This window comes from Engystomops pustulosus, chromosome 7, assembly GCF_040894005.1.
Source record: "Engystomops pustulosus chromosome 7, aEngPut4.maternal, whole genome shotgun sequence".
Lineage (NCBI taxonomy): Eukaryota > Metazoa > Chordata > Amphibia > Anura > Leptodactylidae > Engystomops > Engystomops pustulosus.
In genome coordinates, this window is record NC_092417.1 from 99,073,887 (window position 1) to 99,101,654 (window position 27,768).

Here is a 27,768-nt window from a genome sequence, read left to right on the forward strand (position 1 = left end):
TCATATGTATAGCTTCAAAAGACGTGGTTTCAGATGTACCACAATGGTGGTACATAGACTAAGGCTCAGTATGAGTCCAAACGCGCGTAGTGGACGCGGTCATTCCTGGACATCGGAGTTTATCCCGCTCTCTACCTGGTAAGGACTGGTATTCTACCATGACCACTTTTTTTGTGTACCACCATTGTAACTCAGCATCAATTCATTGTTTTTTAATACCATATTTATCTGTCCACTGTTATATTTATATGAAGATTGTAACATTTTTACCTTCCTTGTATGTCAGTCTTGCCTTATTTCTCCTCTTTCGAGGAGTACAATAGGATATACTTTTCATGTTTCTCTTGGGGCAATAGACTGGGTGCCATCATTTATAAAGGGGCATACTTTGTTTTTGGGATCAGGCTGAGTCATCTCCTTTCCCCTGTTATTCTGGATGTGCTCGTCGGTTTTTACCATCCTCTCTCTGCTTTGCAATAGAGCACACAGTCTCTTTCTTGTTGCAGACAACTTTCCTTGTACTTCATTTGTCATTACGTTTGCGAGCAGGGGGGGGGGGGGGGGGGTAGGTGTTACCTATTCATTGACAGGTTCATTGACTGCATTTTGCAGTCACTTACCCCTGAGGAAGTCACCCCGAGATGACGATACGCCTGGGGATGTCTGCCTCCCCTGCTCTCTGTTCCAGTCCTATACCTCTTTCCACATGGATTCACTATACTTACCCAGTCTGGTATTGTATAAGTAGGACTGATAGTATGCATGTGTGGTATATATTGGTTCACACCAACAAAGATTTTGCCCACATTGTTCTGCACCGTGCCTTACACCTAGGTTATACATGTTTTATGATAGATCGAGCTAGGGAGTATCGGGTCGCATCCTGACCCGTGGTAGCCAGATACACCTTTTTGTAACTTTTAAGTGTTTTTATTAATGTGTATGTCTTGTCTTTGTTATTGACTTTATTGCCTTTGCATCACTTTTCCAGTTCAGTATACACATCCATCTGCTTCTTTGTGTCTAATTAAGATCTTTATTCATATTGCATCAAGGACATCACGTGATTTACATCTAAGCATCAGCTTAGTTATAACTCACATGATGTCCTTGATGCAATATGAATAAAGACCAATGACTTTTGAAGCAAGAAAGCTGAATCTTTTTTTCTTGTTTGCCGTTTTACTGAAAAGCTATAAAAAATAAAAGTGAACAAAGCTCTGTTAAATGATGTATATTTTTCATTGAAGCAAGTAATTTTTTTTTCCAGAATACATAACAAATATCCTTGCACAGTATAATCTTTGGTTAAACTTAACGGCCATTTGGTCTAAACAGAGACCCAAAAGCAGTCAAAAAGAGTCATTAAAAGATGGCTGCATGAGGATAACCTGCGTCTAGAAATAGTATATGTGTTATGTATGGGTGTAGATATGTGTGTGGATCTATACATTTCAATATATATATCTCTATAACCTCTATAAATATGATTTGTGCGTAATAAAAATTTAAGGCAGCAATAACACAAAAAAGGCACTTTGGTCATAAAAACAATATGGCTTCATATTCCCAGAGGAAAACTTCAGTCTTTGTAGTGAATAAGGACACGAGGTGTGTTGGTAATTCGGGGGTAAGGAGAACCTCGGCAGATAAAATAAGTAACGTCTCATGGTAACATTGTACTCAGATGAGTTTTAGCTGAACGCTCACATCTTTGGGGTAGTACTCTGTCATGTGGTAACTCATCAGCCGAGTAAACATGACAGTATGGCTCCTCTGTAAATACATATTGTATGGGTAGATGCTACACGCTGTCCGTGATGGTCTCTGGAAGGCACGGATTATAAGGATAGCCCTATGTGGAGTGTGTCCTGTGGAGGGCACAGAAGGGTCACGCTAGCAGGCCCATTCGGGTGACCTTAGCAGATAGGAATGTGTGCAACAGGAAAACAACAGGCTTTGGACAAGTGTGCAAATCCAGAGCCTGAAAGAAAAAAGATAAATAATTAGACAAGAACAACATTGCAAATACCTCTCAACATTATTTACAGGCCAAAGTGATGTATTATGTAAAAATAAACATGTTTGTAATGTACTTTTATTTCTTATATTGCAGTATTAAGTTACACACACACAAACATAAGCTTTGAATGAAAAGATACTCTGTGTGTGAGCCAACTCAGGTAATCTTTTCTACTGCCATCAGTGCATGCCTGGCGGTGAAGTAAGCTTAGTAGGCAGGACCTGGCATGGAATTGCTGACAAACAAATATATCACAAGGGGCAGAGGCATTATATTTTAGATAATATATATATACATGGTTGGGGGTTGGAGCTGTAAAAACAATGAACTTCTTAAGCTCCCCGCGGGCGAGTCGGTAAACCAAACTTCCTACTCCAACTCTGAATCCTCAAATTTCCCCAGCAATAACAGCTCCACCATAATGGTGGATTGATGGACTGCACAGCTGCTAAATTGGAGGACAGAGAGAGGGGAATAAACTATTATTTTTGCAACACCCCAGTCATATAGAATCATCTTTATTCCCAGAATTCCTAAAATTCCCAATCCGCACCCACGGGGGTGGGCTGCGGCACGATCGCATCGGCATTTCTATTGTAATGCCTGTGATCGGAAACGAGATGCTGGTGTTTTGCATTAAATTAACGCAAAACACCGGCGGCTCGTTCCCGATCGCAGGCGTTACCATAGAAACGCCCATGCAATCGGGCTGCGCCCCGCCCCGGTGGGTGCGGTTTTGTCTGCGTTTGCAAACGCAGCCAAAACCGCAGTGTGCCACCACCCTAAAGGTTTTTCATTCAACCATGTCCTTATTTATTAGTATAGATGTAGCAGCTCCCACTTTGTCAGATGCAGGAATGTCAGAAGCATCAATGGCATAAAAATTGGCAAGGAAAAGAGTGCATGTGTATATAAGAATATATAACTAAGAAAGGTTTCCAGTGTAAGTACAATATCCAATTAAAGTCACGTGTCGGAGGCAGGGATAGCGTTGACTTGATGGCAGGCGCAGCAGTGTATCATTCAGCTAATATTGATATTGTGAAATACCAGCTCTTGTGGTAAAACAGATGAATGAATGAATATTCCACCAAATGCGTATAATTAGTAAAACTTAACTCCTCCCTGCTCGCCTGCTGACTTTAGACGTCAGCGGGCACAGGTCTGGAGTCTACAGCGACGTCTTTAGATGTTGCTGCAGTTTTCTACTGCTCCAGCACTAGTCCCGGGAGCAGGGACGGTTCTCCGGGTGTCAGAGACACCCGTAGACCCTGGGAGAAGGGAGATGCTGTTTATTACTGCTTCACATAGCATCGCGCTGAAGTATCATATAATATATATAACATATCATATAACAAAGCAACCAAAACAAAAATCATTCATTTGTTCAAAATTCATGCTTATTTTGAGTTAATTAAAAACTAAAAAAATATATGTACTATAACTAAAAAAGGAAAAAAAAAATGTTTAAAACTTTTATTATGTTTTAACTAGCTCTATATGTCCAGAAACAAAACACAGCAAAAAATTTAAGGTGCATGCAAAAAAAAAAAAAAAAAGTTATAGCCATTAAACCACTACATACGAAAATTTGGTAAAATGACCAGGTCACTAGAGCCTTTCCAGGCCGCGTCACTAAGGGGTTAGGTAAAAAGCTGCTTTAACAAACATACAACACATACCAGTTCTCCTTCTGGTCCACCAAAGTCCAGATAAAGAAATTTGGTCCCATCATCTGCTGACATACGGAGCTTCTCGAATGGGTATCTGTACAGGACAGGACCCGAAGGGCCTCCCCGACACACTGTAAATCCTGCATCGTAATGGATGGAGAGGGAGACTGCTTCTCCACGCAGAGAACAGGCTGTTGATAAATATCAAAGCAAAGTGTTACAATTATCATACACTAAAACATATTAGGAACTGAACATGTAGATTATTTAATTGACGCATCAAAGTGAATTATACAGTTAAAGCGTAAAAGAGTTAAAATTTAACTTATTTTGCTCCAAAGGGAAATTATTCTTTTCAGTAAAATGAGGTTTGTTCTTAAGTATTTGTATGCAAGCTCGAACTGGTATATTTTATAATTCTAGCTCCACACAAAAAATCATTTTTTATCCCAGTGACAATTGGATTTTAAAAACTTTTTGCCATCATGGGAACTAGGATTATCAATACACCTTACAGCTGATCATTACAGCCTAAAGTAAAGCATCCAAAGAGCTTCAGAGGTCACAATGGGCAGGGATTCCCTTCCTCTGCTTTGTGTGCACATTTACAGTACATGGGCTGCACATGTTTGTGTGAAACAGACCCAAATCCTGGGAAATTTGTGACATATGTGTAGAGGTATATTCATTAGCAGTGCATACTTTTGCAATGGGGTAACTATTCAAGGTAATTATATCCTATATGCTCTATTAGGGTATATGTATAACAAACGGTATAATATTCCCCATCAATGAGCTGAGAGTCTGCTATAATTAAAGCTGCTGATCTTCTGTGGACATAACTGCTTGGGCTACAGGCTATTACAATTCAGCCTCTAGAAGAAAACAATAACTTGCCCATTCACTGAAGGCAAGCAGAGTTATGTGTGATTATTGTTGGGATTTATTAAAGAGGTTTTCCCACAAACAAAATTTATCCACAGGGCCGACGGAGGTACATGGGATCCATCTGGGGACCCCATCTCGGTACATGGGACCCCATCTCGTTTTCATGATCTGTAGGGGTGTCATCACTCTACAGCACCTAACTTTTGTTCGTGGGAAAACCCCTTTAAGCTAAATGTGCTTATTCTGTGACTAAGAGCTAATGTATGTGCCTGCTGCAAAATCATGTGTTTTGTACCTCACTAGACAGTTTTGAAATTTGTCTGTAAAGGGGCCAAGAGTTAACATGCGCCGTAATTGTAATGCAAAATGTTGGTGTAAACATAGCCAACCAATAGGTGCTGAGAAGAGGAGAAAAGCAGATATACATTTTATTTCCTTCTTGAAATGACTTACTAATTGTGACCTCTCTTGTGAGTTCAGCTGATGCGTGACATCCTTGCACTAGCGCTCTTGTCCAAGCAGAGAGATCCCGCTGATTCTCCACTCGGAACACACGCATATCAATTCCCTGAGGACACCCTGTACGAGTGGCAAATGTTAGATGTGGCCCCATGGAGGGCGAGTTGTGTCCAGGTCCTGAGTGTACTAATCTGAAAGAACAAAGTCAAAACAATAATGCTACATGAACATACAATAAAGTACTGTGAAAAAAACAAAACAATCAATCATTTTTAATAGGAGCCAAAGTCAAAAAGAAAATCCCCAAAGGGAAGTAAAATATACATACTCGAGTATAAGCCGACCCGATTATAAACTGAAGCCCCTAATTTTACCACAAATTGGGAAAATTTATTGAGTGGAGTAGAAGCCTAGGCTGGAAAATACATTGGTCACAGCCTCTCCGAGTAATGCCCCATGCGGTCCCCCCATTCATGAATGGCCCTGCGCCCCCCCCCATTCCCCATTGAAATGTTGTGTCCCCCCCCCATTCCCCATTGAAATGTTGTGTCCCCCCCCCCTTCCCCCATTGAAATGTTCTCCAACCCCCTAGTGTACAAAAAAAATAAAAAACTTACATACTTCCCTGCGGCTCCTCTTCCATCTTCTATTCACTGGTGGCAGAGCAGACAGACACGTCCATGCGCTCTGCACGCTGGGGCACACTGTGACGGCTTATATATGAGTATATACACGTTATATTAAAAAATACAAAGATGTAGTGCTCATAACAGATTGGAACAGACACCTTCAGATAAAGAGAGGATATAAAGAAAGGTTCCTTTGTATCTCTATTAGTAAGTCAATACAGCAGTTCCTGTTACATAAACAGGAAGTCTAGTATAAAGACTCAGCAGAACTTTATCTCATCAGTCTCTGATCTTCATGTTTTTTGCTGGGATCACCCAATATGTATGTTGGATTTCAATATGGTCTATATTATAGTGCTTGGCCATATATTGCTGCATGTGGAATAATGTGGAAGTAACTAAATGTCCTATGCTGTGCCCACATAAATATACACACTCTAGGCAAGTTCAAATTTTGAACACTTTTTTAATCTACAAGAAAAGTTCAGTAACTTTTTAAATACATTACTTGACTTAAATAAAAAAACTACCATCAAAATCCATCATTATAACAAAGGGGCACTTGATCGAGTATGCTTCATGACTGTGGTAATAGTTAAATACAAGAAGATTACCACAGTCACAGTGTATGGATATATGATTCAGTGTCCCTGGTGTATCAAGATGGATTTTGATGGTCCATTGGCTTTAAATGGATCATAAACTGCATTCCCTATAGCAGCCCAGAGATGTATTAACAATTCAGCAGGCCCCAAAGCAGAAATCTGACAATATCCCTGGCCGATTTGGTATATCCACAGAGCTTTCTTTGGCAAGTTGTGTCCTGTGCGAATTATCCTTTTTGCAGCAGCTACTGTTTAGTTATCTGCAAAATATGTTGACTCTTTCCAAAGGCAACCAGCAGAACTGTGAATGCAGCTCTGAAGTATAATGCATACTGTAACTTAATTCAAGATAATAAATGCAGTGCATTTCTAAAGCTGCTGAATGTTTTATGCACATTAATAACATTTCACCTTGTGGAAATAAGAGGCAGCTTATGCTTTGGGTGTGCCCACTCTTCTCGTGTTCTGGGCATTGCCTCAAAGAGAAGAAAATCCTTCTGAGAAACAACAGCAAGTGTGGCATGCCATAAAGCCCGTCCATCATCTTGAGAGATCTAGAATGAAGAATAATGAATGGTCAGTGGACAGGATCTCAACAACATATTACATGGCGATATCTATGCTCAGTTTATAATCTGCATAATAACTGATGCTGAAATGTACAGTATAAATTGGGAAATCATAACTGAATCCAGGGAAGATGTGATCATTACCATCATGATTCAGTGTATCCAGTCTAGGTGATACTAAGTACCCCATGCATTCGATCGTATTTGGGTCCACAATCTGGCAGCAAAAATTGCCACATTGGTCTATGACAACTGGTCACAGTGTGAGAGCACACAATGTTTCAACACACCATAACAGAGAGAGGCGGCTGCACCACAAAATATATAGGATGTCCTATCTCTGGACCAATGAGTGTTGCAGCAGCAGCTTGTCTTCCTATGGAGAGGGGAGCGGTGAGCAATGTCCGCCTTCTCCATCCAGCCGAGTGCATAAGGCCTAGAGCTGATATATTTTATCAGTACTTGGATGCAATTGCTGCATTGAATTGCTTTTTGAAAGGCATCATGGAAGAGTTTTTCCTGATCGCATATGCATTTACACCAAAACGCTTGGTACAGAAATGTGGACCACATGTTGTATGTTGTTTCAATGTAAATGCACATGTGACCATGCTTGGCATTCCAAAACACAATTCAAACGCAGTGTGTGAATGCGGCCTGAGGTGTGAGAAGTACTAGATGTATAAGATTTTTGCATTCACTGAACTCTCTAAATAATTAGAACTTGAGGAGTTAAATAGCAAATGTGAATCACAAGGATGTTGTCATTACATATATGCATCACCGGAAAAAGCTTTTGCATCTGGTGTCAGGATCATACACTCACCTGTTCGGATACCCAGCCTAAATATCTGAGGTCATCGGTGGCAGCCCCCAGCATGCACTGGGTTTCTGCCAGGACCTGTGGCAGCAGAGCAGTAATGTTGTTGTGCAAGGCCTGCGACCATGACAGAGCAGAAGATGAATCTCTACAGCGAAGCACAAGGGAGTGACATCCATCAGGCGAGCGTAGTTCTACCAGCCTGCAAGAGATGTAGACATAAGAGGCATGGAGAAGAGGGGTGAGGTACACTACTACATGTACCTCCTACAGAAACAAACAGGAACATTGGAGTCACGCACATATTGTCACTGACCGTCCCTCGGGGTCGTACATGCTCAGATTTCTTGCAGCGTAACACATTTTTAAGGGAATGACCTTGCAGTCTCTGGAGCCATGTGTGGGAGAACCAGATGTGTCGCTGTGTGCTGGACTGTGGAGGTCACAGATGTCCCATGGAAGATCACCCACCAAAGACGCCTTCCGAATAAAGGGAGAAACATCCTGCAGGAAGCGTACTGTTGGAGAATAGATATAAGATTATACATGGCTGTATTACAGGATCAATATTGTTCTATATCATATAGATTACAGCCCTGATCTGATGGAAAGAACATATTACAGTGGTGGCAAACCTAAGGCAAGGGGCACCCAGGCTGTCACACCTCAGTACAGAGTTTGCCAGCCAGGGTTCAAGGTCTCCTCCTGCAGTCCGAGGCAGACCAGGATGTGCCACATTCAGCGCTATTTTACAGTGACACATCCTGGGCTATCCTTGACTACAGGAGGAGCGAGAAGGTGTGGACAGAGCTAGATTTCCACTGGAGCTCCTGCTCTGGGCCCACAATTCTTCCTGTTCAGGAGACCCTGGAGAGAAGATGCACTGAATTTCTCCACAGCCAGGGAAAGTTGGGTAACATCCCTCATGACAGTTGTAAGATTGCTCCAGATTTTGAATATAAAATTATTATTGGTCTGGTCATGTGACTTTAAATCTTAAAATTTACAGTGGATTTTGTGAATATAATGGAGAAATTATCATCCAATATATTTCCAGATATATTGTACATTGCATAAGATGTGATTAATGTTGGAAAATTCCCCAGAATAAATAAAGCATGATGTAATGAAGTCAACCTTATGGCGGGAGCCAGACATTTTTTGAGCAGCAGCCCTCATTCTCCAGGGAAAACAAAGAGTTAATCTTGTATGAAGCTGCTATCTAACTGCAGATTATATTGCTTGCTGCAGAATAAGGGAGGATTAGGGAGAGTCTCCATATAAGGGAGAGAGGAATCGCATAGTGTAATAAATGGTGAGGTGCAGAAAGGGAGAAAGGAATGGAAGGGGGACAAAACGGTCTCATTTGGACCTGCTGCCAGAGGACACACCCGTCTGGTGCAGCCATGAAAATACTGGCAGAGGCCATGAAATCTACCTCCCTGTGTTAAAACATTGTTTAAACACTTTATCCAACGCAAGTTGTCACCCATCTTTCCCAGATTCCCAAAGGGCAAATAGTCTCAGTATGTAGTGAAAATAAAGCTAGAATGGAAGTTATTTATCACTCGTCTCCGCCTTATGGCCCCCAAAGCTCTTGCAAAACTAAGGCTTTGGTTATATTCACGTAGAACCAACTTCTTCTTATTCTTTCATACAAGAATTTTGCCCAACAAATCCTATGTTTCTAGAGAATTCTACTTGGTTTGTCAGTATAGTTCAACAGATAAATCCACGTTATGTCATTTCTATGGATAAACAAATTATATGCTGGATCAAGTCACCACAGGAGTTAAAAGTCTAAATAAGATATTTCTATTGTTCCCCATTTTTGAGATTTTGGTACCAAATTTAGTGACTACAAGAAAAATCTTTTAGCTATGCTGGAGTCAGTAGAGCAACATCTATTAAAGTATGCAAAGAGTTTAAGTTTAGAAATATGGATGTTATGGATGTGGGGAAGTCTTGCAGATATCTAGTCCACACTAGAGAGCTGTTGCAATCGGTGGCTGTCACTTTGAATGCCAATTTAATTTCTGTTGGAGTTGAGCAACTTCCAAAACCAGACATGTTTACCTTAGAACAGACAGAGGACTGTGATGTCACATTTCTAGGTTAACTATATCGTGGGGACCAGTTTCTTGCTTGAAATTAGTCTCCACCCCACTGGCTCTTAATATTGTTTATTATTTTTTAAGTATTTATTTATGCATTTTGAACTTTTATATCAAACAATAAAATTACACACAAAAGAATGCAGAATGTCAAGTTTTTTATATGGTGTAAAACACAGTATCCTTTACAATGCAAAATCCACAATGAGATAAGCGACAAAAAAATATGAAAATTATTCATAATGGTTAAAACACCTGTATAGGCAGACAAACAACACGTAAATACAGGCAGTCCCCGGGTTACGTACAGGATAAGTTCTGTAGGTTTGTTCTTTATGTATAGTGTATACTTTATGATTGTAACCCCAGTCAAAAAATTTTTTGTTGTTTTGACAATTGGATTTTAAAAATGTTGGGTTGTCATAAGAACAGGATTAACAATAAATTACAGCCTAGGGATAAAGTACAGTAAATTACCAACATCCAGAGATCCGTTTGTAACTGGGGGTCTTCTGTAAGTCAGGTGTTCTTAAGTAGGGGACCGTGTGTATTAGTAATTCCATGGACACTATTAATAATAATAATAATTCCTTTATTTATATAGCGCACACAGAATATGCCAAATCGGTCCCAGTCCCCAATGGGGCTCACAATCGAATCAACCTACCAGTGTGTTTTGGAGTGTGGGAGGAAACCGGAGGACTCGGAGGAAACCACACAAACATGGAGAGAACATACAAACTCTTTACAGATGTAAAGAACCCAGGACCCCAGTGCTGCAAGACTGTTTTTATTGAAGGTTACAGAAAACATAATTTCTGTGATTGTTCGGTCCCAATGATGGACCTTCATCAGACACTATAAGTGGGATAAAGTCATATGTGTGATATTACAAAAAATATACAGTAACAAGATGTTATATCAGGTGTATAATGTGTTCATTTTTATATGGAAACATCTACAACGTCCCCGACTTACAGACAAACCTCTCTGCCCACTGTGACCTCTGGTGAAGCTCTCTGAATGCTTTACTATAGTCCCAGGTCGCAATGATCTGCTGTAAAGTGTCTGTAATGAAGCTTTATTGATAATGCTTGACCCCATGACAGCACAAAATTTTGCAAATCCAATTGTCACAGGGACAATTATAAAATATACCAGTTCTGACTTGCATACAAATTCAACTTAAGAATAAACCTAAAGAATATATCTTATACATAACTTATACAGGCAGTCCCCGGTTTATATAACAAAACCACATGTGTATGAATAATTCACTAATACTCTGTTTTACAATACAGGATGTTTCCATATGAAAATGATCACATTAATATATTACTGTATATTTTTTTTATATACCAGTTATAGTGTCTGATAAGGTCCATAAATGGGACCGGAATGTCACAGAATTTATGTTTGCCTCAATAAAATCACTGAAAAAGAATAATAGTGTGATTGGAATTATGAATATTTATGAATTAAGGGGTGTTCAGTGAAAACAAGTGTGCAGCAAAATTCTCCTCCATGCAGACAAACAACACATACATACAGACATATACACATACATACATACAAACAAGTCATTCACTCCCTCCCCCCCATTCACAGCATTTTAAATGAAGCAAACGATTATATAGAAGTCAGGGTGCCGCACACCTTCGCGCCCAGATGAAGTGAAACTTTGGCAGACTGCGTCTGTTGATATACACCGTACGATAGTCCCACTAGCCCTTTAAATTAAAAAAATCTAGTAATGTGTTAAAAAGAAGCTGCACAAAATACCTAATGCTCAGCAGCATAAAACACTATCCTCCAACAGTAGTATCACCATATATTTTCCAGAAGCAAAAGCTGCATTGAGGTATAGAGCCCACTGAAGGTGCTCTTCAAAGGGCTCTATATCAATAGTTACAAATAAAATAAAAAGGGACAGTATCACCAGATGTTATCCCATAAAACTACCAGCCCCCTCAGGTAGAGTATGAAATGTACTTTCTAGAATTCCCAATTTGATGTGAAATCTTATCCTGTGTACTTGTTTAAAAAGTCATGTTAAAACAAGCAAAGAAGAGTCAGATTTAGCTTGAGATGAGTCAAGTTTAGAGGCTGCAGAGAAAAGGCCACTTGAGGCACCCCTATCTTTGGGTCTATAGAAGCTACAAACTTTCAGATTGTATAAGGCTTGTTCTGTGAGCTACAGAACAAGATACAGGTAGTTAAAGGGATTGAGCAGTCACAACAACTTATCCCCTATCCCAATCACCCAACTTGCTGATCATGGCGGTCTCAGTTCAGAGACCTTTTTTGTACCCCAAATGAACAGAGCAGCACTGATTGAGATTGCCAAGGGCTGTACTCGTCTATCTGCTCCCTGGACAATTATTGGAGTGGCAGAGCATACTTGGGTACCATGGGGGTAAAGACATAGTTGAAAATATGAACTGCAGGCAGTTATGGCAATAGGCGGGAACTGTATCTCCGGTTCTGTAGCTTACAGAACAACAAGTTCGATGCAATCTGAAAGAAGAAATTATCATCTTTAATATGACACCAAATGTCATGCATGTTTTATGTAAAATAAACCTGAAGAGAACGTCTGAAGCAACACTCTCCCTGCAGCCTCTAAACTTGTCTCATCTCAGGCAAAAAATTACTTTTCTCCATAGGGAATTCTAATAAGAATATTTCATACCCTAGCTGAGGGAGCTAATAGTTTAATGGGGCAACATCCAATGACAGTCCCTTTAACACATCATGCCGACTGGCTTGTCAATTCATAGAAGTATGCAATCCTGATAAAGCAGAGCAGAGGGAATCAAAGTACAATGTATATAGCGTACAAGAAAATACTTTCAAGGTTGGATAAAATGTACCTTTCCCCTAGAAGAGACAAGCTTTAACTGACAGAAACCAACAAATGTACCGTATCTTATTATCACTTAAAGGGTAATTCTACCATTACTCAGATAAGGCCCAAGTACTTTAACATTCGGACCATTACACCACCACATGTGTGAAATCGCAAAAAAACCCTGCTTATTAAAAGGGTTTACCCACACATTGTACACGACAAAACATTTTATTTACCCGTTTTATTCCGCTCTCTAATCCATCTAAATTTGGACTGGCAATTCTGTCGTCAGTTTTTACAAATTAAATTCTACCATTTTGTGTATACAGCTCCAAATGCAGATAAATGTGGGCGCCGATCCTTTGATTTATAAATGGAAGAAATTCCTTACATAATATAGACATATACACTTTGCTATTTTTAACCAGCTATGGAAGTTGGAAGTAAAAGCTGAGTAAACACAAGAATCTTGTAACGTTTACGTGTCGGTCACATGCAGAGCATATGCTAGCTACAGTCACACTCCCAGCACTGAGAGACCCAACCACTCCCAGTACACCAGATGTGGAGCTCTTACATGGCCCCAGCTGTGGGAACAAGGTGGTCTGTAGATCTTCATAACACTGGTGGTCTCCATCCCCAACCTGTGCCCCCTCCTGTGATTGCTAGACTACAACTCCAAGCGTCTTCTTGTAAGATTTCATCTAAATTATAGATGACCCTGCCATAAGAGTTTTGTCAAGTACTGGAAAAAAATACTGTGCCACACCTGCCTACAGGTTGTATGCGATATATTGCATCCCATCTGCAGCAAAATAAAAGGGGCCGATAGTGTGTAAACCCTATATAAAGATGTGTATTCAAATAAAGCTTATAATTTTACTATGTAGTTGTAAATTGTACAAAGCAGAGATAGAATAAGGCCATTCAACCAAACATGAATGTACTGAGCATGGAAACCAGACCGTGTGCTGGTCATATTACATGCCCTGAGCACAATAATGGAAATGAAGTCCCTGCATCATAGAGATATATGATGCAAGGAGTCCTTGCCTCCTGGTGGAAGAGCAGCAGCACCACTGTGCTTGGTCCACAGAATCCAACCAGCACACAGTGTGCTTTCCACAGACCTAGCACTGGTTGTGCACAACCAGCCATAGAGCAGCCACAATGCAATTTTCTGAGCAAGGTAAGAGGACCGTTTTCCCGGAATGCTAAATTTATAGTGAAGCAAAAAATAATCCACAGGCATATACATTGTGAAGAGGGCACGATTTATGCAGGGAAACCACCGATCCTAGAATCAACTGACTTAATGGATACGGCGAGTTCAGTTTGGCAGTTCTAGGTTCGGTTCAGTACATCCAGCACACACATGGAGCAAGTCTGTCAGAAGCAGCGCTGTGTAATCTGTGTGCACTAGAAAAGTAAAGGAATTATTATTATTAAACAAACAAACTAGTCCATGGCCAGGGGGCCCTAATGCGTAACCATCATTTGATATAGTAGTGAACATTTTTCTAATATACTTAATATGATTAACTAATTCTGCTTCATTTGAAAAAAAAAACAAAAAACACAACAACAACAATAAGCTTCTCCCTCTCATAGAGATGCATATTCCAGCCTGTACAGTGTGTGTCTATGGAGGCTGCATGAGCTCACATCTAAGCTTCATCTTGAGAGCAGAAGGGTTAAGACTTACAGCTGTGTAACAAAGTGGAGAGTAGAGGAAGCCCATCTTCAATTCTGTAGACATATTTGTCATAGCAACGTAGAAAGAGCATTGTAACTAAAGAGCACATCAGCAGAATTTCTTAATCAAGTATATTAAAAAAATGTTCACAACACTTTCTCCCACACAATATCAAAAATCACTTAAAAAGACGTTTATGCTTTAAGCAATACTGAAGATAGTCCCACTTCACACTTGCAAGGTTTTCTGTTACACTTTCAAGGACTAAGAATGGAAGTTCACCTTCAATTCTACATAAAGTCCAATGTACAGAAGGGTAGCTTCCATTATTCACAGCGGAAAAATTACACAGACTGCTGTGCTATTTTTTTGGCTATGTATAATGCAGTAAACCAAACTTCAACACCAAAATGGTTAAAGACTCAGATCTCCACGACTGCACAGCCCAATTTATCTTGTCCCTCTAACAGTTGTGAGATTGCCTTTTCAGTGCCTTTTTCCCCTGATCTGTAACGGAGGAGCTTCACTGCTGAGCATGTACATAACATGCAGCCACTTCGCCTCATTTAAAAGCCTGGGAGAGGCTTTGAGTAGCTACCCACACCCTGACAACATTCACAGACCTATGAGCGCCTACTTAACTATTATAACAGTTCATTCATGCAGAAGGCCAGGTAGCAGTGAGTACAGTTGAGAAATCCACACTGCTCGCGGGTCCTCTTCTGCTGCTTCGCTCTATGCCATCACTTCTGATGCTGGTTAAATGTCGCAGTGTTAGGACCCAGAGCCGAGTGACCCCAGAAACAGGAGAGGACACAGGAGTGGTAAGTACTTGTCAGCTGTACTGCACCGCTCTTGCTCTTTAGTATTAATAAACATTAATATGTAATAATAGTATGTAATAATATACGAGTCAAAATTGGCCCATTTTATCACGACTCCAACTCCACAGCCCTGGGCATAACAGGGCTCAATTAAGTGTGAATTTAGCCTTGTGATACATCAGACACAGAACATAAGAGTGAATTTTTCCAAACTCAGGCTCAGTGTAGTTAGGTAAGGGGCAAATTAATAGGTCAGCGATTTCACACTATGGATTTCACACTATGGATTTCACACTATGGATTTAACCGGAAACAGACTTGATTCACAGTGGATATTGGAAGCTTGGAAATGGGAGTTGTACAAAGACAGCGAAATAGTGTAACACAATCACTTTCCTGTGATTCACAAAAGTATTGCGGACAATTAACATGTTTCCAGTGCCAAGATGGAGACATCTGTGACAAATTTCTAACATGTCTCACAGCTATAGTTGCCATTTATAGATCATTTAAAAAATGTCACAATACTGCAACTCCACTGGCTTAACGCCTAATATTTTTAACCATTTGATGCAACAATCTGCATACTGGTCTCTACAGATTTTCTTATAGGCCCTGCAGAGCCCACCTATCTGTAAGCAGATACCTGGTTAATTAAATAATCCCCCAATTAGGGAATTACATGTTACAATGTATCACTGGAATCTGCCTTCTTTACAGCTTGAATAACATACAATGAACCAGATTATGCTCAATAAAAGGTGACAGCAGTCATCAGCAGGGGGTGTTAATATTAATGCCATGTTAAAACCGATTAGTATTGTCAGAAGCAGACTCAGCAAATCCCTCCATTCTGTGGTGCAAGTGCAAAGCAAATCAGGAAAGTTCGTAACATGAAGGGTTAACACGCCCACAAGAAGTTCTGTTTTTGGCAACTCTATGGAGCTGGGGGAAAGAGGAGCGTTTACAATAGCAATTGATTATTTATGCTGAACATAACCCAATTTCTGGAACAAACCTACCCTTCAAGGAAACATGACACAATAAAAAAATGCAGTCCAGTCTGCAAAGCCATGTTATTCATTCGATGAGTGTTGGACAGCTATGTAGGCTTGTATACAGAGGTTGACTGCCCACTGGACTTCCAAGGCTCAATTTACACCCGAGTTGGGGCTTTCCATTACAGTGGCCATTTTAGGAGAGCATAATGTAAACAAAAGTTAAGTTTTTCACCACATTTTTCACAGAAATAGCTAGTGACAGCTTTTTAGCTTTTAGCAAAAAATTGTTTCCCTAACATCCCCATAAAACCAGCTTTACATTATCCTACCTGGCATCAGAGGGGGCATGACCAGCTATGTCAAATGCCTCCTACCATTCAGCAATTTTTGTCATGTGTCCTCCAAGGTCCGTTTCCCAGTAACATTAACATCTACCTCATGTATATATCTGATCACGTGAAATCACAGCATGCCTCCATGGACTTCTACTCATCCCCATTCTCCAAGGAGGCATGTTGTGTTTTCATGTGATCAGATACATACAAGAGGTAGACGTTAATGTTACAGGGCAAAGCAAATGTTTTTGGGCAAAGGACCCTAGATAAAATCACACTGGTCACATGAGTTGAAGTGTTCAATGATCTCACAGAACTCTCTCCCAACATTCCAGAAAGGCACAGTGTAAAACATTTGACAAAGATTTTTCTACCCCTGGTAATAAGTAAACCGAGCTGTATATGTCTGTAGTTGAATATTAGCAGAGAGTTCCCAAGTACTAGTTCCACACAGCAGCATAACCTAGCAGTGAGACCTGTCAATCCGGATTCCATCGATATCATTAGACTCACCTCAGGTTAGTTGCATATAAGTTACAAACTGTTTTTTTTTTTTTAACATTGCAGGCATGGAAAGGACCATTTAGGGGAATGCTTTTTAATCCTCAATTTTATGAAGTATTTATTTTTGGTGGGTTAATTTAAAGTCAGGTTGCCTTTAAAGGAAACTTACCATCACGGATCTACCTAATGAGGTACATCCTGTAGCTAATCTTTTAATGCCCCCGAACATTAGAAATCTTTTAGCAAAAAAATATTCCACATATCTTATTAGGCTATGTGAAGTGTGAAGTAGCTGTGGAGCGGGATCTACGGCTGCTGCACGCCTCAGTAGCCTCTTTGAATCCCTCCTCCTCTCCTGTCTTCAGTGCACAGCTCACAGCAGCTGCACACTGGTCTGCACAGTAGCTCCGGCTTCTCAGATGAGTGTGAGCTCCTGCTGCAAGCTGTGCCGTGTAGACAGGAGGTAGGTAGTGGCAAGAGAGGACAGGAGCAAAGTGCTTATAGTGTTACATCTTTGAATATAAACGTGAAGATGAAATTCTGCTCACCGTATGTCGCTGTGCTCGAGAAACATGATTTTGAGCTTCAAATAGGGGTTTTCTGGTGCTGCCTCCAAATAGGAATCTCCTGTGTAAAGTCGGCACACTATACAGGATATGTGGATAATGTTTGTGGCTGTGGAATGGTGCACTCAGAAGTGAAAGCTACATTTTTATTTGATAACAGGTCTTTAAGTCACAACGTGTTTCAGGGAAAAGTACACCTTTCTCCAGTGTAAAAAGACCAATGGCCAGGATGAAACATCAGGAGGGATTCAGAGAGGCTACTGGGACGTGAAGTAGCCGTAGCTCCCGCTCCATGGCGCGGCTACTCCACGCCCCAGTAGCCCTGTAGTACTATTGGCATATTTATAAGATAAAAGATTTCTAATGTTGGTGGGGCACTAAAGGATTATCTAAAATACAGATTGGGCTGCTGTACAATAGATGAATCTGCCACCGGATTTACCTTATTAGACAGATCCTAATGGAAGGTTTCCTTCAAAGGAAATCTACCAACAGGATGAAGGATTGTAAACCAAACACACATACATGCTAGTGTTTGCCCCCTCTGGCAGGTTCTGCTCTTCTCGGAGCTGCTTAGGACCTTGTTTTTACAAAAAAAAAAAAAAAAAGTCTTAAAAATTATGTAAATGAACATGAGGGGCTCTGGGCTCCATTAATGTCAATGCAGCCTGGAGACCACAGACTCATTTGCATAATTTTTAGAACCTTTACTTCTTAACCACAAGGGCATAAGGAGATACAAGAAGAGCATATCCTGTCAGAGGCTGCACACAGCAGCATGTAAGAGTGTTTGGTTAACAATCCTTCATCTTGGTGGTAGATTTCCTTTAAGTCTACCATTCACCTTCCATTCCTTACTGAATTCAATGTTTGGAAGGTTACCTTCTGTTCGGTTTCCGTTATAAGCAGAAAGAAAGAAAGATGTAGGCCACTGTGCCAATTTTTCCACAATTTTTGTATTTTTACCACGGGGTATGTTTACCCCAGAATGAAAAAATGAAAGAAGGATGCCTCTGACCTCCAGTATAAGTCTATGGACACGTTTAGTGTGTACGTTGGTAGCTTTCCTGGCGTACATAAAAAGCGAGCTAGTGTGACCCAGTAACCTCTACATAGTGATCTGAAAACCTTAATACATTTCGGTCCATCCGAAGACAGCACAAAATGAAGAAAGAGGCACTTTTCTCTGATAGGTTTCAAGCATTCACTGGTACTAATGATCTATACAAAGGTTGTTTTAGGGTGATGCCACACATGGCGTTTTGAACACGTTTTTGGCCCATTTTTGAGCAGTCCGTTAAAGAAAAGGCATCCGTTTTTTAAAAACGCATACATTTTTTTGAAAACGCATGCGTTTGTGTCCGTTTTTGATTGCGCAAATTCGGAAAAACTGATAAAAAACTATGCGTTTTCAAAAAACTGATGCGTTTTTTAAAAAACGCATGCATTTTTTAATGCATGCGTTTTTTAACGGACTGCTCGAAAACGGCCCAAAAAACGCCATGTGTGGCATCACCCTAAAAGTTAGCGTCCATTTGAGGCTTCCCCACAATGGGTTGGGGGTCCTCAAAAATAGAACAAATACAAAGGTAGCGGTCCTATGAACCCAGATGGCTGGATTCATGGCGGCATGTGTACGTAGTCATCTGCATTTAAAGATTAATTGTGGCTTAAATAAATAAAAACTGTCATCTTTGTCTGGTTTCTCCTCTGGTGATTCCAATGAGGCTGGTGACATACGTGCCGTTTTTGAACGCATTGAAAACACAAGCATTTTCTTATTGTTCGGTTACGTTTTTAACCCCTTAACGCTGAAGCCACTTTTCACCTTCCTGACATGGCCCATTTTTTCTAATCTGCCCTGTGTCACTATAAATGGTTATAACTTCGGAACGCTTTAACATATTCAAGTGATTTTAAAATAGTTTTCTCGTGACACACTGTACTTCAGGTTAGTTGAAAAATTTTGGTGGTATGTTTTGCATTTATTTATGAGAAAATCAGATATTTGGTGAAAATTTGGAAAAATTCTTGATTTTCAAATTTCAAAATGTTCTACTTTTTCCATACATAGTCATAACCGCAAAAAAACTTCATAACTAACATTCACTAAATGTCTAATTTATGTGGACATGGTTTTTTAGGCATCCTCTTATTTTTGTAGGTGTTATGGGCCCTTGAACGTTAGGTGCGATTTTTTACATTTTCATAAAAAAAGCAAAATCCTGCTATTGAGGGACCTGCTCAGGTTTCAAGTCACTTTGAGAGGCCTAAATAAAAGAAAACCCCATAAATTACCCCATTATAGAAACTACATCCCTCAACGTACGTGAAACAACTTTTATGAAGTTTGTTAACCCTTTAATTGTTTTACAGGGGTTAAAACAAAATCGGATGCAATTTTGAAAGTAAAATTTTTTTGGCTAAATTAATGTGTTTTTCGCAAAATTTGATACCCAATCTCTTCCGTGTATAATAATACCCCATATGTGGTGGTAACCTGCTGTATGGGCACACGCCAGGGCATCGAAGGGAAGCTGCGCCATTCAGAGCAGATTATACATTGTCACTTTTTATTGGCTATACAATGTTTATTTTTTTTGGCAATTTGGACATATAGGGGCTTATTTATTGCGACATGAGATGCACTTTACAAATACTTCATTTTAGTGGGTCATTAGCTTATTGATGAGATTTTATTAACTCTTGAATGTATGGGTGAAAAGAAAATTGTCAATTTTGGTTTACTTTCTTTTCATATTTTTTGGGGGTTGTACACCGTACACTAAAAATATTATATTATCTTCATTCTATAGGTCACTTCGATTACGGTGATACCTCATGTATATAGTTTTTCATTTATTTTTACAATTTTACTGGATAAAAACTAATATACAGGAAATCTCATTTGTTTTTGCATTGCCATCTTTTCGGAGACGTAACTTTAATATTTTTTGGTTGACAGAGCTAGTTTAGGGCTTATTTTTTACGTGTTGAGTTGTTCTTTTCAGTGGTACCATTTTTGCGCACATAACTTTTTTTGATCACTTTTTAGAACATTTTTGTGTAGAGATTTTATGAAAAATGTACATTTTTTGCCTGTTTTTCAGGTTTTGTTTGTTACGGCGTTCACCGAGCGGGTCCAATAATGTTTCTCCGTTATTGTTACGGATCGTTACGGACGCAGCGATACCAAATATGTGGGGTTTTTTGGCGATTTTGTGGGTTTTTTTCACTTTATTGCATGTGTATAGGGAATATTTGTGTTTAGGGGACTTTAACTTTATTTAATTAATTATTTTTATGAAAAAATTATTTTATGTAATGTTTTTAACATTTTTTTTATTAACTTTTACAGGTTAGTTTGAACAAGTGATCCACTGATCACTTGTTCAAGCTCTTCTTCACATTACACAGTGTAATACAGATGTATTACACTGTGTAATGTAACACACTGAGCATGCTGCGCATGCTCAGTGTGTTACAGCCGGGTCCTGTCAGAAGGACCCGGCAGCCGGAGGAGGACCGTGCAGCCCCGGGCACCGGCAGTCAGGGGTTAACACCCACAATCGGAGAAATCTCCGATCACGGGTGTTAGAGGCAGGTGTCGGCTAGAATATATAGCTGACACCTGCAGCTTCTGGCGCCGGCTCCGTTCAGGAGCCAGTGCCAGAAGCATGACGCAATAGTACTGCATTTTGCGGGAACGCACCTCCCGCGATGCAGTACTATTACGTCAAATGTCGGGAAGGGGTTAAAAGGCAATGCATGATGTGTTTTAATTGAATAAATCTTTGTCTCTTGGAATTTGTAAAAAAAAAAGCAATCTTGTTCTCCTTGCTGTTTGTGCAGGTAATCGCATGCGTTTTAAAACATAGTCCACAAAAGCACATGTTTTTAAAAAAATGCAACCGCTTTGAAAAACGCAATGAAAACGCACCTTAGAAATGCAAGGGAGAAAATGAAAAGTAAAGACACTTTATCAAAAAAGTCATTTAAAAAGTCAAGATGCAAAACTGATGCGTTGAAGGATTAAAGATGCAAAAACGAAACAAAAATGCCAAATGTGTCACCGGGCTCAATATGTTCCAAGCCTTAGGGTGAAGACACCCATGGCGTTTTTGGGCCGTTTTTACTAAGTGCGTTTTCAGATCGTAAAAAACGCATCCGTTTTTGAAAACGCATGCGTTTTTGTCCGTTTTTAATTGCGCAAATTCGGAAAACCGGACAAAAACGCGTTCTGAAAACGATCTGAAAACGCACTAACTAAAAACGCCAAGTGTGTCTTCACCCTTAGAGGTCCTGGTTGAATAACAAGTTACTCAAAGGGTGGTGGCACACGTGCCGTCTTGGCTGCGTTTGCAAACGCAGGCCAAACCGCACCCACCGGGGTGGCCCGCGGTCCGATCATATCGGCGTTTCTATGGTAACGCCTGCGATCGGGAACGATCCTTCGGTATTTTGCATTAATTTAATGCAAAACACTGGCGGCTTGGTCCCAATCGCACGTTTCCATAGAAACGCTGATGCGATCGGGCCGCGGCCTGCCCCGGTGGGTGCGGCTTGGTATGAGTTTGCAAACGCAGCCAAGACGGCACGTGTGCCACCACACTAAGGCTGCGGTCACATGTTACATTTTGTTTGCGCTTAAAGCACGTGTTTTTAAACAGCTGAAGAGACATTGTTGTTAACATTGCATTCCAAAATGGATGTGTTAACACAAACAAAATGTAGCATGTGACCATGGCCTAAAGTTCCTGAAGAAATGACCGATGTAGTAACACGTGCTCACTTCCCTGCCAGTCAGGTGGCATAACCCAGCCACAAAAACACAGCAGTTTTCAGGCACAATAGGAGGGGGGCAGAGCTTATCCTTGGCATTACAAGGGATGATTCCGATGTTATGAATATGCAGTATTTATTGCCACGCTGCAGATTCAACTCATAAATCACTTTGTGCTGTATTACCATATGCTGCATGAATTACTTCGGCATGGAAGGATATGTGCCAAGATTTCCGAAACATTTGTCTCCAGACCTTAGCTGTTTTTCACTAGGACAAGCACCCTTAAAGAACACACATAAAATGTATTTCACTTGCATAAAAATATAGATGAGTGAGAGAAAGTAAAAAGGGAGAGGTGCTGGGGCTTAGCTAGAAACCAGCCATTCACATACACAAGGTAAATCTATGCAGCCAGAAACCGGCAGCTCATGGGTGTGGACGCTGGAGCACAGACTTCATTTCACACGTTACAAAAGTGTCTGGACAAAGTTACAGGACACAAATTGAGAAACAGTGAGGCTTATTGCACAGGAATGTGCAGAACATCGCAGCTGTGAACAATTGATTATTTTTTCTATTGTTTTTTTTACGGCCTATTTGCATCAGCCTGCAATTAGTTTTTCACAGACCCCTCATAAACTATATAGTCACTGAGGGTGCATTCACACATGGCGTCCTGATACATGCGTCAGTACGCCACGTGTTAATGCATCCTCAGCGATTTCTGAAAAACAGATCTGCCTAGGACATGCCCTACATTTTAACAGATCTTACATATGGTCCGTTAAAAATATAGCATCTATTGCCGCTGTATGCAATCCGTTCAAATGTGTGCATCTAGCCTAATACTCATCGGGACTCTATTCAGTTAGATTTGCTTTTTAAACCAATGGAGCCACCATATTAACCCTTCTTCATGATCCTGACCAAGAAGGTTCACACATTCAGTTTTTAGATGAAGTTTTCAAAGCTAAAGGCAGGTGTGGATCATGATGCGTGATGACATATCCTTGAAACTACTACTCTTTTTTTCACTCCACTCCCGATTTGAAAATCAAAAACTGCATCTGAAAAACTGAACGTGTGAACACACCCTAAAGAGAAACTGTCAGGGAGATTAGGAACACTAAACCAACCACAGGCCCATGTGCAGTGGTTAAGTGTTCCAAATCACCCGTAAGCTTGTAGTAAATCCCAGCCTTCACTCTACATGTGCTATAGGTACGGCGAGTCCTATGGGGGAAAATTTTTCAGGAATTGTAGCCAGTTCTTTGTTGCACAGGCCCTAAAATAATCGTAACTACTTGCAAATTGCCATTAATTGCGATTATTTTCCCCTTCACGCCAAAAGGTTGGGGGAAGCGACTGGGAGCAGGGCGTTCATTCCCGTATTTGCACACTCATGGCGCGTTCACACGTTGCGTTTTGGTTGCGTAACACATAACAACAGCTGAGGAGAGGCGATTTGCCTAATTACATTACTATTTACATGTGTCAACGCTATGTTAACAAAACACATTTTTTGTTACGTTTTTTGATGCATTCCAAAGGCTTCAGCCTTGATCATACGCTGAGGTTACACTGCGTTTTAGCAGATGCAGTGGAAACGCAATGTAACCTTGTTTAAGGTTTAAGCCTTCAAAAACGCATCAAAAATACGCGATGCAACGCATTGAGTGAAGGTGCCACCACTACAGCCTGCAAACATTCACTGCTGAACTTCAGACTTTTCTGCAAATCTATGCCAGCAAGCTCTGACATAGAATTGCCTAGAGCAGTGATGGTGAACCTTTTATAGACCGAGTGCCCAAACTACAACCAAAACCCACTTATTTAATCTGATGTGCCATTTTAAGCAGTAACTTATTGCTACCTATTCTTCCACTTCTTTAATTTTAATCGGCCGCCTGAGGGTGAAGACACACTTGGCGTTTTTAGGCCGTTTTTAGTAAGTGCGTTTTCAGATCGTTAAAAAACGCATGCGTTTTTGAAAAACGCATGCCTTTTTCAAAAGCGCATGCGTTTTTTGACGATCTAAAAACGGCCCAAAAACGGCCTAAAAACGCCAAGTGTGTCTTCACCCTGAGGCCACCAATACAGTTTAAAGAAAGTGGCCAAATCAATCTCTCATTATAGCTTTTCTCCAGGGTCTCTCTGTAGAGTTAGAATGGTGGGTCCAGCAGGAGGACCTCCAAAGATACTGCAGTTCTTTCAACACTTTCTCAATTTTCAAGCAGTTCCAAACAGCCAATGAAGTGTTGCTGTAAAATAGTGCTGAGCGCAGCATCTCATAAATTTCCCAGGACTGCAGGAAGATTTCATGGATTTGTTCCTGTATGGTGAACTCAGTCCTGGGCTAATGGCCTGAGTGCCCACAGAAAGGGCTCCGAGTGCCACCTCTGTCACTAGTGCCATAGGTTCGCCATCACTGGCCTAGAGCAGTGATGGCTAACCTATGGCACGGGTGCCAGAGGTGGCACTCAGAGCCCTTTCTGTGGGCACTCAGGCCATCACCAGAGATGACTCCAGGTATCTTCCTGCAGTCCCAGACAGCCCAGGACTTGCTGTGCACAGAGCTATTTTAAAGTGACAGGACTACCTGGGACTATTTTCTGCTTTATTGGTGTCCTCTGGGTGCTGGTATCAATGGAAACTGACAGAGAAGGGAGTATAAATCACAAATTAAATTTATATGTTGGCACTTTGCGATAAATAAGCGGGTCTTTGTTGTAGTTTGGGCACTCGGCCTCTAAAAGGTTCGCCATCACTGGCCTAGAGGATACATCAGGTGGTCTAGTTGTCCTGATGTATCCAATGGCAGTGAGAGGCGCACGGGGGCAGTGGGGAGCAGAGTGGTATGATTAATTCCCCCAATGTGCTTATTGGACTCGTCTAAAGGCAAGTACAGGCGGTCCCCTACTTAAGAACACCCGACTTACAGATGACCCCTAGTTACAAACGGACCTCAGGTAATTGGTAACATACTGTACTTTAGCCTTAGGGTACAATAAAACAGCTCTAACAGTTATTAAAGTTGTTACAATTAAACTTTATTGTTAATCCTGGTTAAAACAACCCATCATTTTTAAAATCCAATCGTCACAGAGAACGAAAAAAAATTGTCAGGAGTTACAATGATAAAATACACAGTGCGGACTTGCATACAAATTCAACTTAAGAACAAACCTACAGAACCTATCTTGTACGTAACCTGGGGACTACCTGTATAAAGATTTATTTTCTGATAGTGACCACAGCCAGGCATGTAACAGGGCGATGAGGGGCACAAACCTCAAGTACCTGTAGTTGGTTTAGTGTCCTAAATCAACCTGACAGGTTCCCTTTCATTAAGACTCTTTAAGATAGAGATTAATATCTGATTAGCACTGTACAAACTGACAACAAAAGCAGATTTAAGGATCTGGTAATATGTGATTGTGATTATAAGAGGAACAGCTCCCGGTCAATACAATAGATACAAATGACACATCAGGGAAGGTGCAGGACACAGGAGTGAGGAAGGAAACCGTAACATCCTGTGATGGAAACGTTATAGCCCGTCCTTTAGTGTAGACCCTCACTTACATGTCCATAGGAATTGGGCAATCTTCTAAGAGATCAGTCAAAGAATTGGGATGTCCACAACATATACTAATAGCCATAAGCCTAGAGTTGATACCAAGTGACCATATGAAGACAAAGTTCAGATCTCCTGAACAGAAGACCAACACATTCCTCGGAGTGTTTTTCCAGATGCAATAGTCTAGGTTGTGTATGATACTGCAGTTTATGCCTATTCAAGCTAAGGGAGCTGACCTGCAATACACTGCACAGTCTATGGACAAGAGTGGCGCCGTTTCTGGAAAAGCAGCACAGTCTCGGGAAGAAGTTGGCCACTGGGGAGAGCTGCCCCAATGACATAGTAATGTCCCTTACCCCATGGTCAGCATGGATTATCAGATGTGACAAAAGGAAGGCAATACAAACTGCAGTAAAGTCCCCTGAAGCAGCTTACCTTCTAATGTCACCTCCTTGCCGGCTTTCTTGAGCACCTGCACAGCTTGGTCATGGGTGGCATTCCTGAGATCTGCCCCATTGACGGATAGGATGGCATCCCCCACCCTGAGTGCCCGGCTCTTATCTGCTGCCAGTCCTGGGAAGATCTTGGAGATGAGGATGGGCATGCGGTTCTCCTGGCCGCCCTTGATGCTGATGCCCAGTCCGCCAAACTCTTGCTTCACCACTCTCACCTTCCTCACCGGCTCAGCGCCCAGCTCAGGGCTGTCCAGGGGAAACCTGGCACCCGGGCTCCCCAGACCGGACTCGGAGCCGCAGTCTGAGCCCCCCCGGGGAGAACTCGCACCGGAGCGCCCGGGGCCCCTCCGGGGACTGCCCGGGGCCAGCTCGGTGCCATTGCTCAAGCCATTGAGTGCGGTCGGCTCCTGCTCAGAGGTCAGGCTCAGGGTCTCCCCGGAGAGCTCGGCATGGACCCGTATCCAGTGGTCCTGCAGCAGCAGCTCCAGGAGCCCGGACTTGGAGGCTCGGGTCCACACAGCCATGGTGAGCAGAGACAAGTTACCTCCAGAGCAGCAGACTTCCTGCCAGTGTCAGCAGCAGCAGCTCCCCTCCTCCCGGCCTCATCAGCCACACATGCTGCGCAGCGACACCTAGTGGCTGTCATCACACAGAACGGCGGGGGGCAGGCGCGGGTCACTCATCTGTCTTCTCATCTGACCATGGGAGGCCATGTATCAACAATAATGAGAAGTTACACAGCAAAAAATATTGAAAATGTTAAGAAAGAGAAGAGCGAAAAGCCTTGGAAAGTCATGACACCAACTCAAATCTATCAGTAATTAGAAAGCAATCCTGACACTTATCGATAAATAATATCATTTGGTTCAACTGATGGATTATTCAAAGATGTCTCATTACCAAGATGCCACACAAGAAACCCCTTAAGATGCTCTGGGGACCAGTGAGTGGTCTAAATACCTGCACAACTTACTGGGCCACATTTACTAAGGGCCATGTGTGACATCCCGTCCAGACATGGCTGTTACCAAAGCGTTACGCCATCTACCAGCCCTATTTGGTACTGCAGCTGCTCAATATCTGCCTGAGAAGGAACGTTACTGATGTTGACCAATTAGATGTGATGTACTTGTTGTAATGCAAGAGGAGAGATAGTTGGAGAACAAGCTTTCCACCTTACAAGGAGAGTTTTTAACCCCTTACCGACATGTGACGTAATAGTTCGTCACATGGCGGGTGCGTGGAAAGGGCTCACGGGCTGAGCCCTCTCCGTAGCGGTTAAGTCTTTGCTGCACATTGAAGCTGATCACCGCCGGCAAAAATATTGCCCAGGATGGTCACTCCCTGAGACGTCATCGGGGAGCGGCGATCCATCGACATGACAGCCTCA

The 27,768-nt window shown here is 41.4% G+C and overlaps 1 protein-coding gene across 1 annotated transcript; it reads right to left on the minus strand.

Annotated features, from left to right (window-relative positions):
- Positions 1-1,221: 1,221 nt before the first annotated feature.
- Positions 1,222-27,044, minus strand: SNTB2 (syntrophin beta 2). Its single transcript, XM_072117378.1, has 7 exons — positions 26,359-27,044; positions 7,983-8,184; positions 7,673-7,868; positions 6,689-6,831; positions 5,038-5,234; positions 3,706-3,887; positions 1,222-1,984 (listed from the first exon to the last, which is right to left on the minus strand). Exons 1-7 carry the CDS (start codon positions 26,900-26,902, stop codon positions 1,892-1,894), a joined length of 1,557 nt encoding a protein of 518 aa, XP_071973479.1. The 5' UTR covers positions 26,903-27,044; the 3' UTR covers positions 1,222-1,891.
- Positions 27,045-27,768: the final 724 nt, after the last annotated feature.

Coding starts and splice junctions, on each gene's coding strand:
- SNTB2 (XM_072117378.1), bottom strand. CDS start 26,902: ATGGCTGTGTGGACCCGAGCCTCCAAGTCCGGGCTCCTGGAGCTGCTG. Junction 6,832..7,672: donor TAGGCTGGGTATCCGAACAG/GTGAGTGTATGA, acceptor TCTTCATTCTAG/ATCTCTCAAGATGATGGACG. Junction 5,235..6,688: donor CTGCCTCTTATTTCCACAAG/GTGAAATGTTAT, acceptor TTGTTCTTTCAG/ATTAGTACACTCAGGACCTG.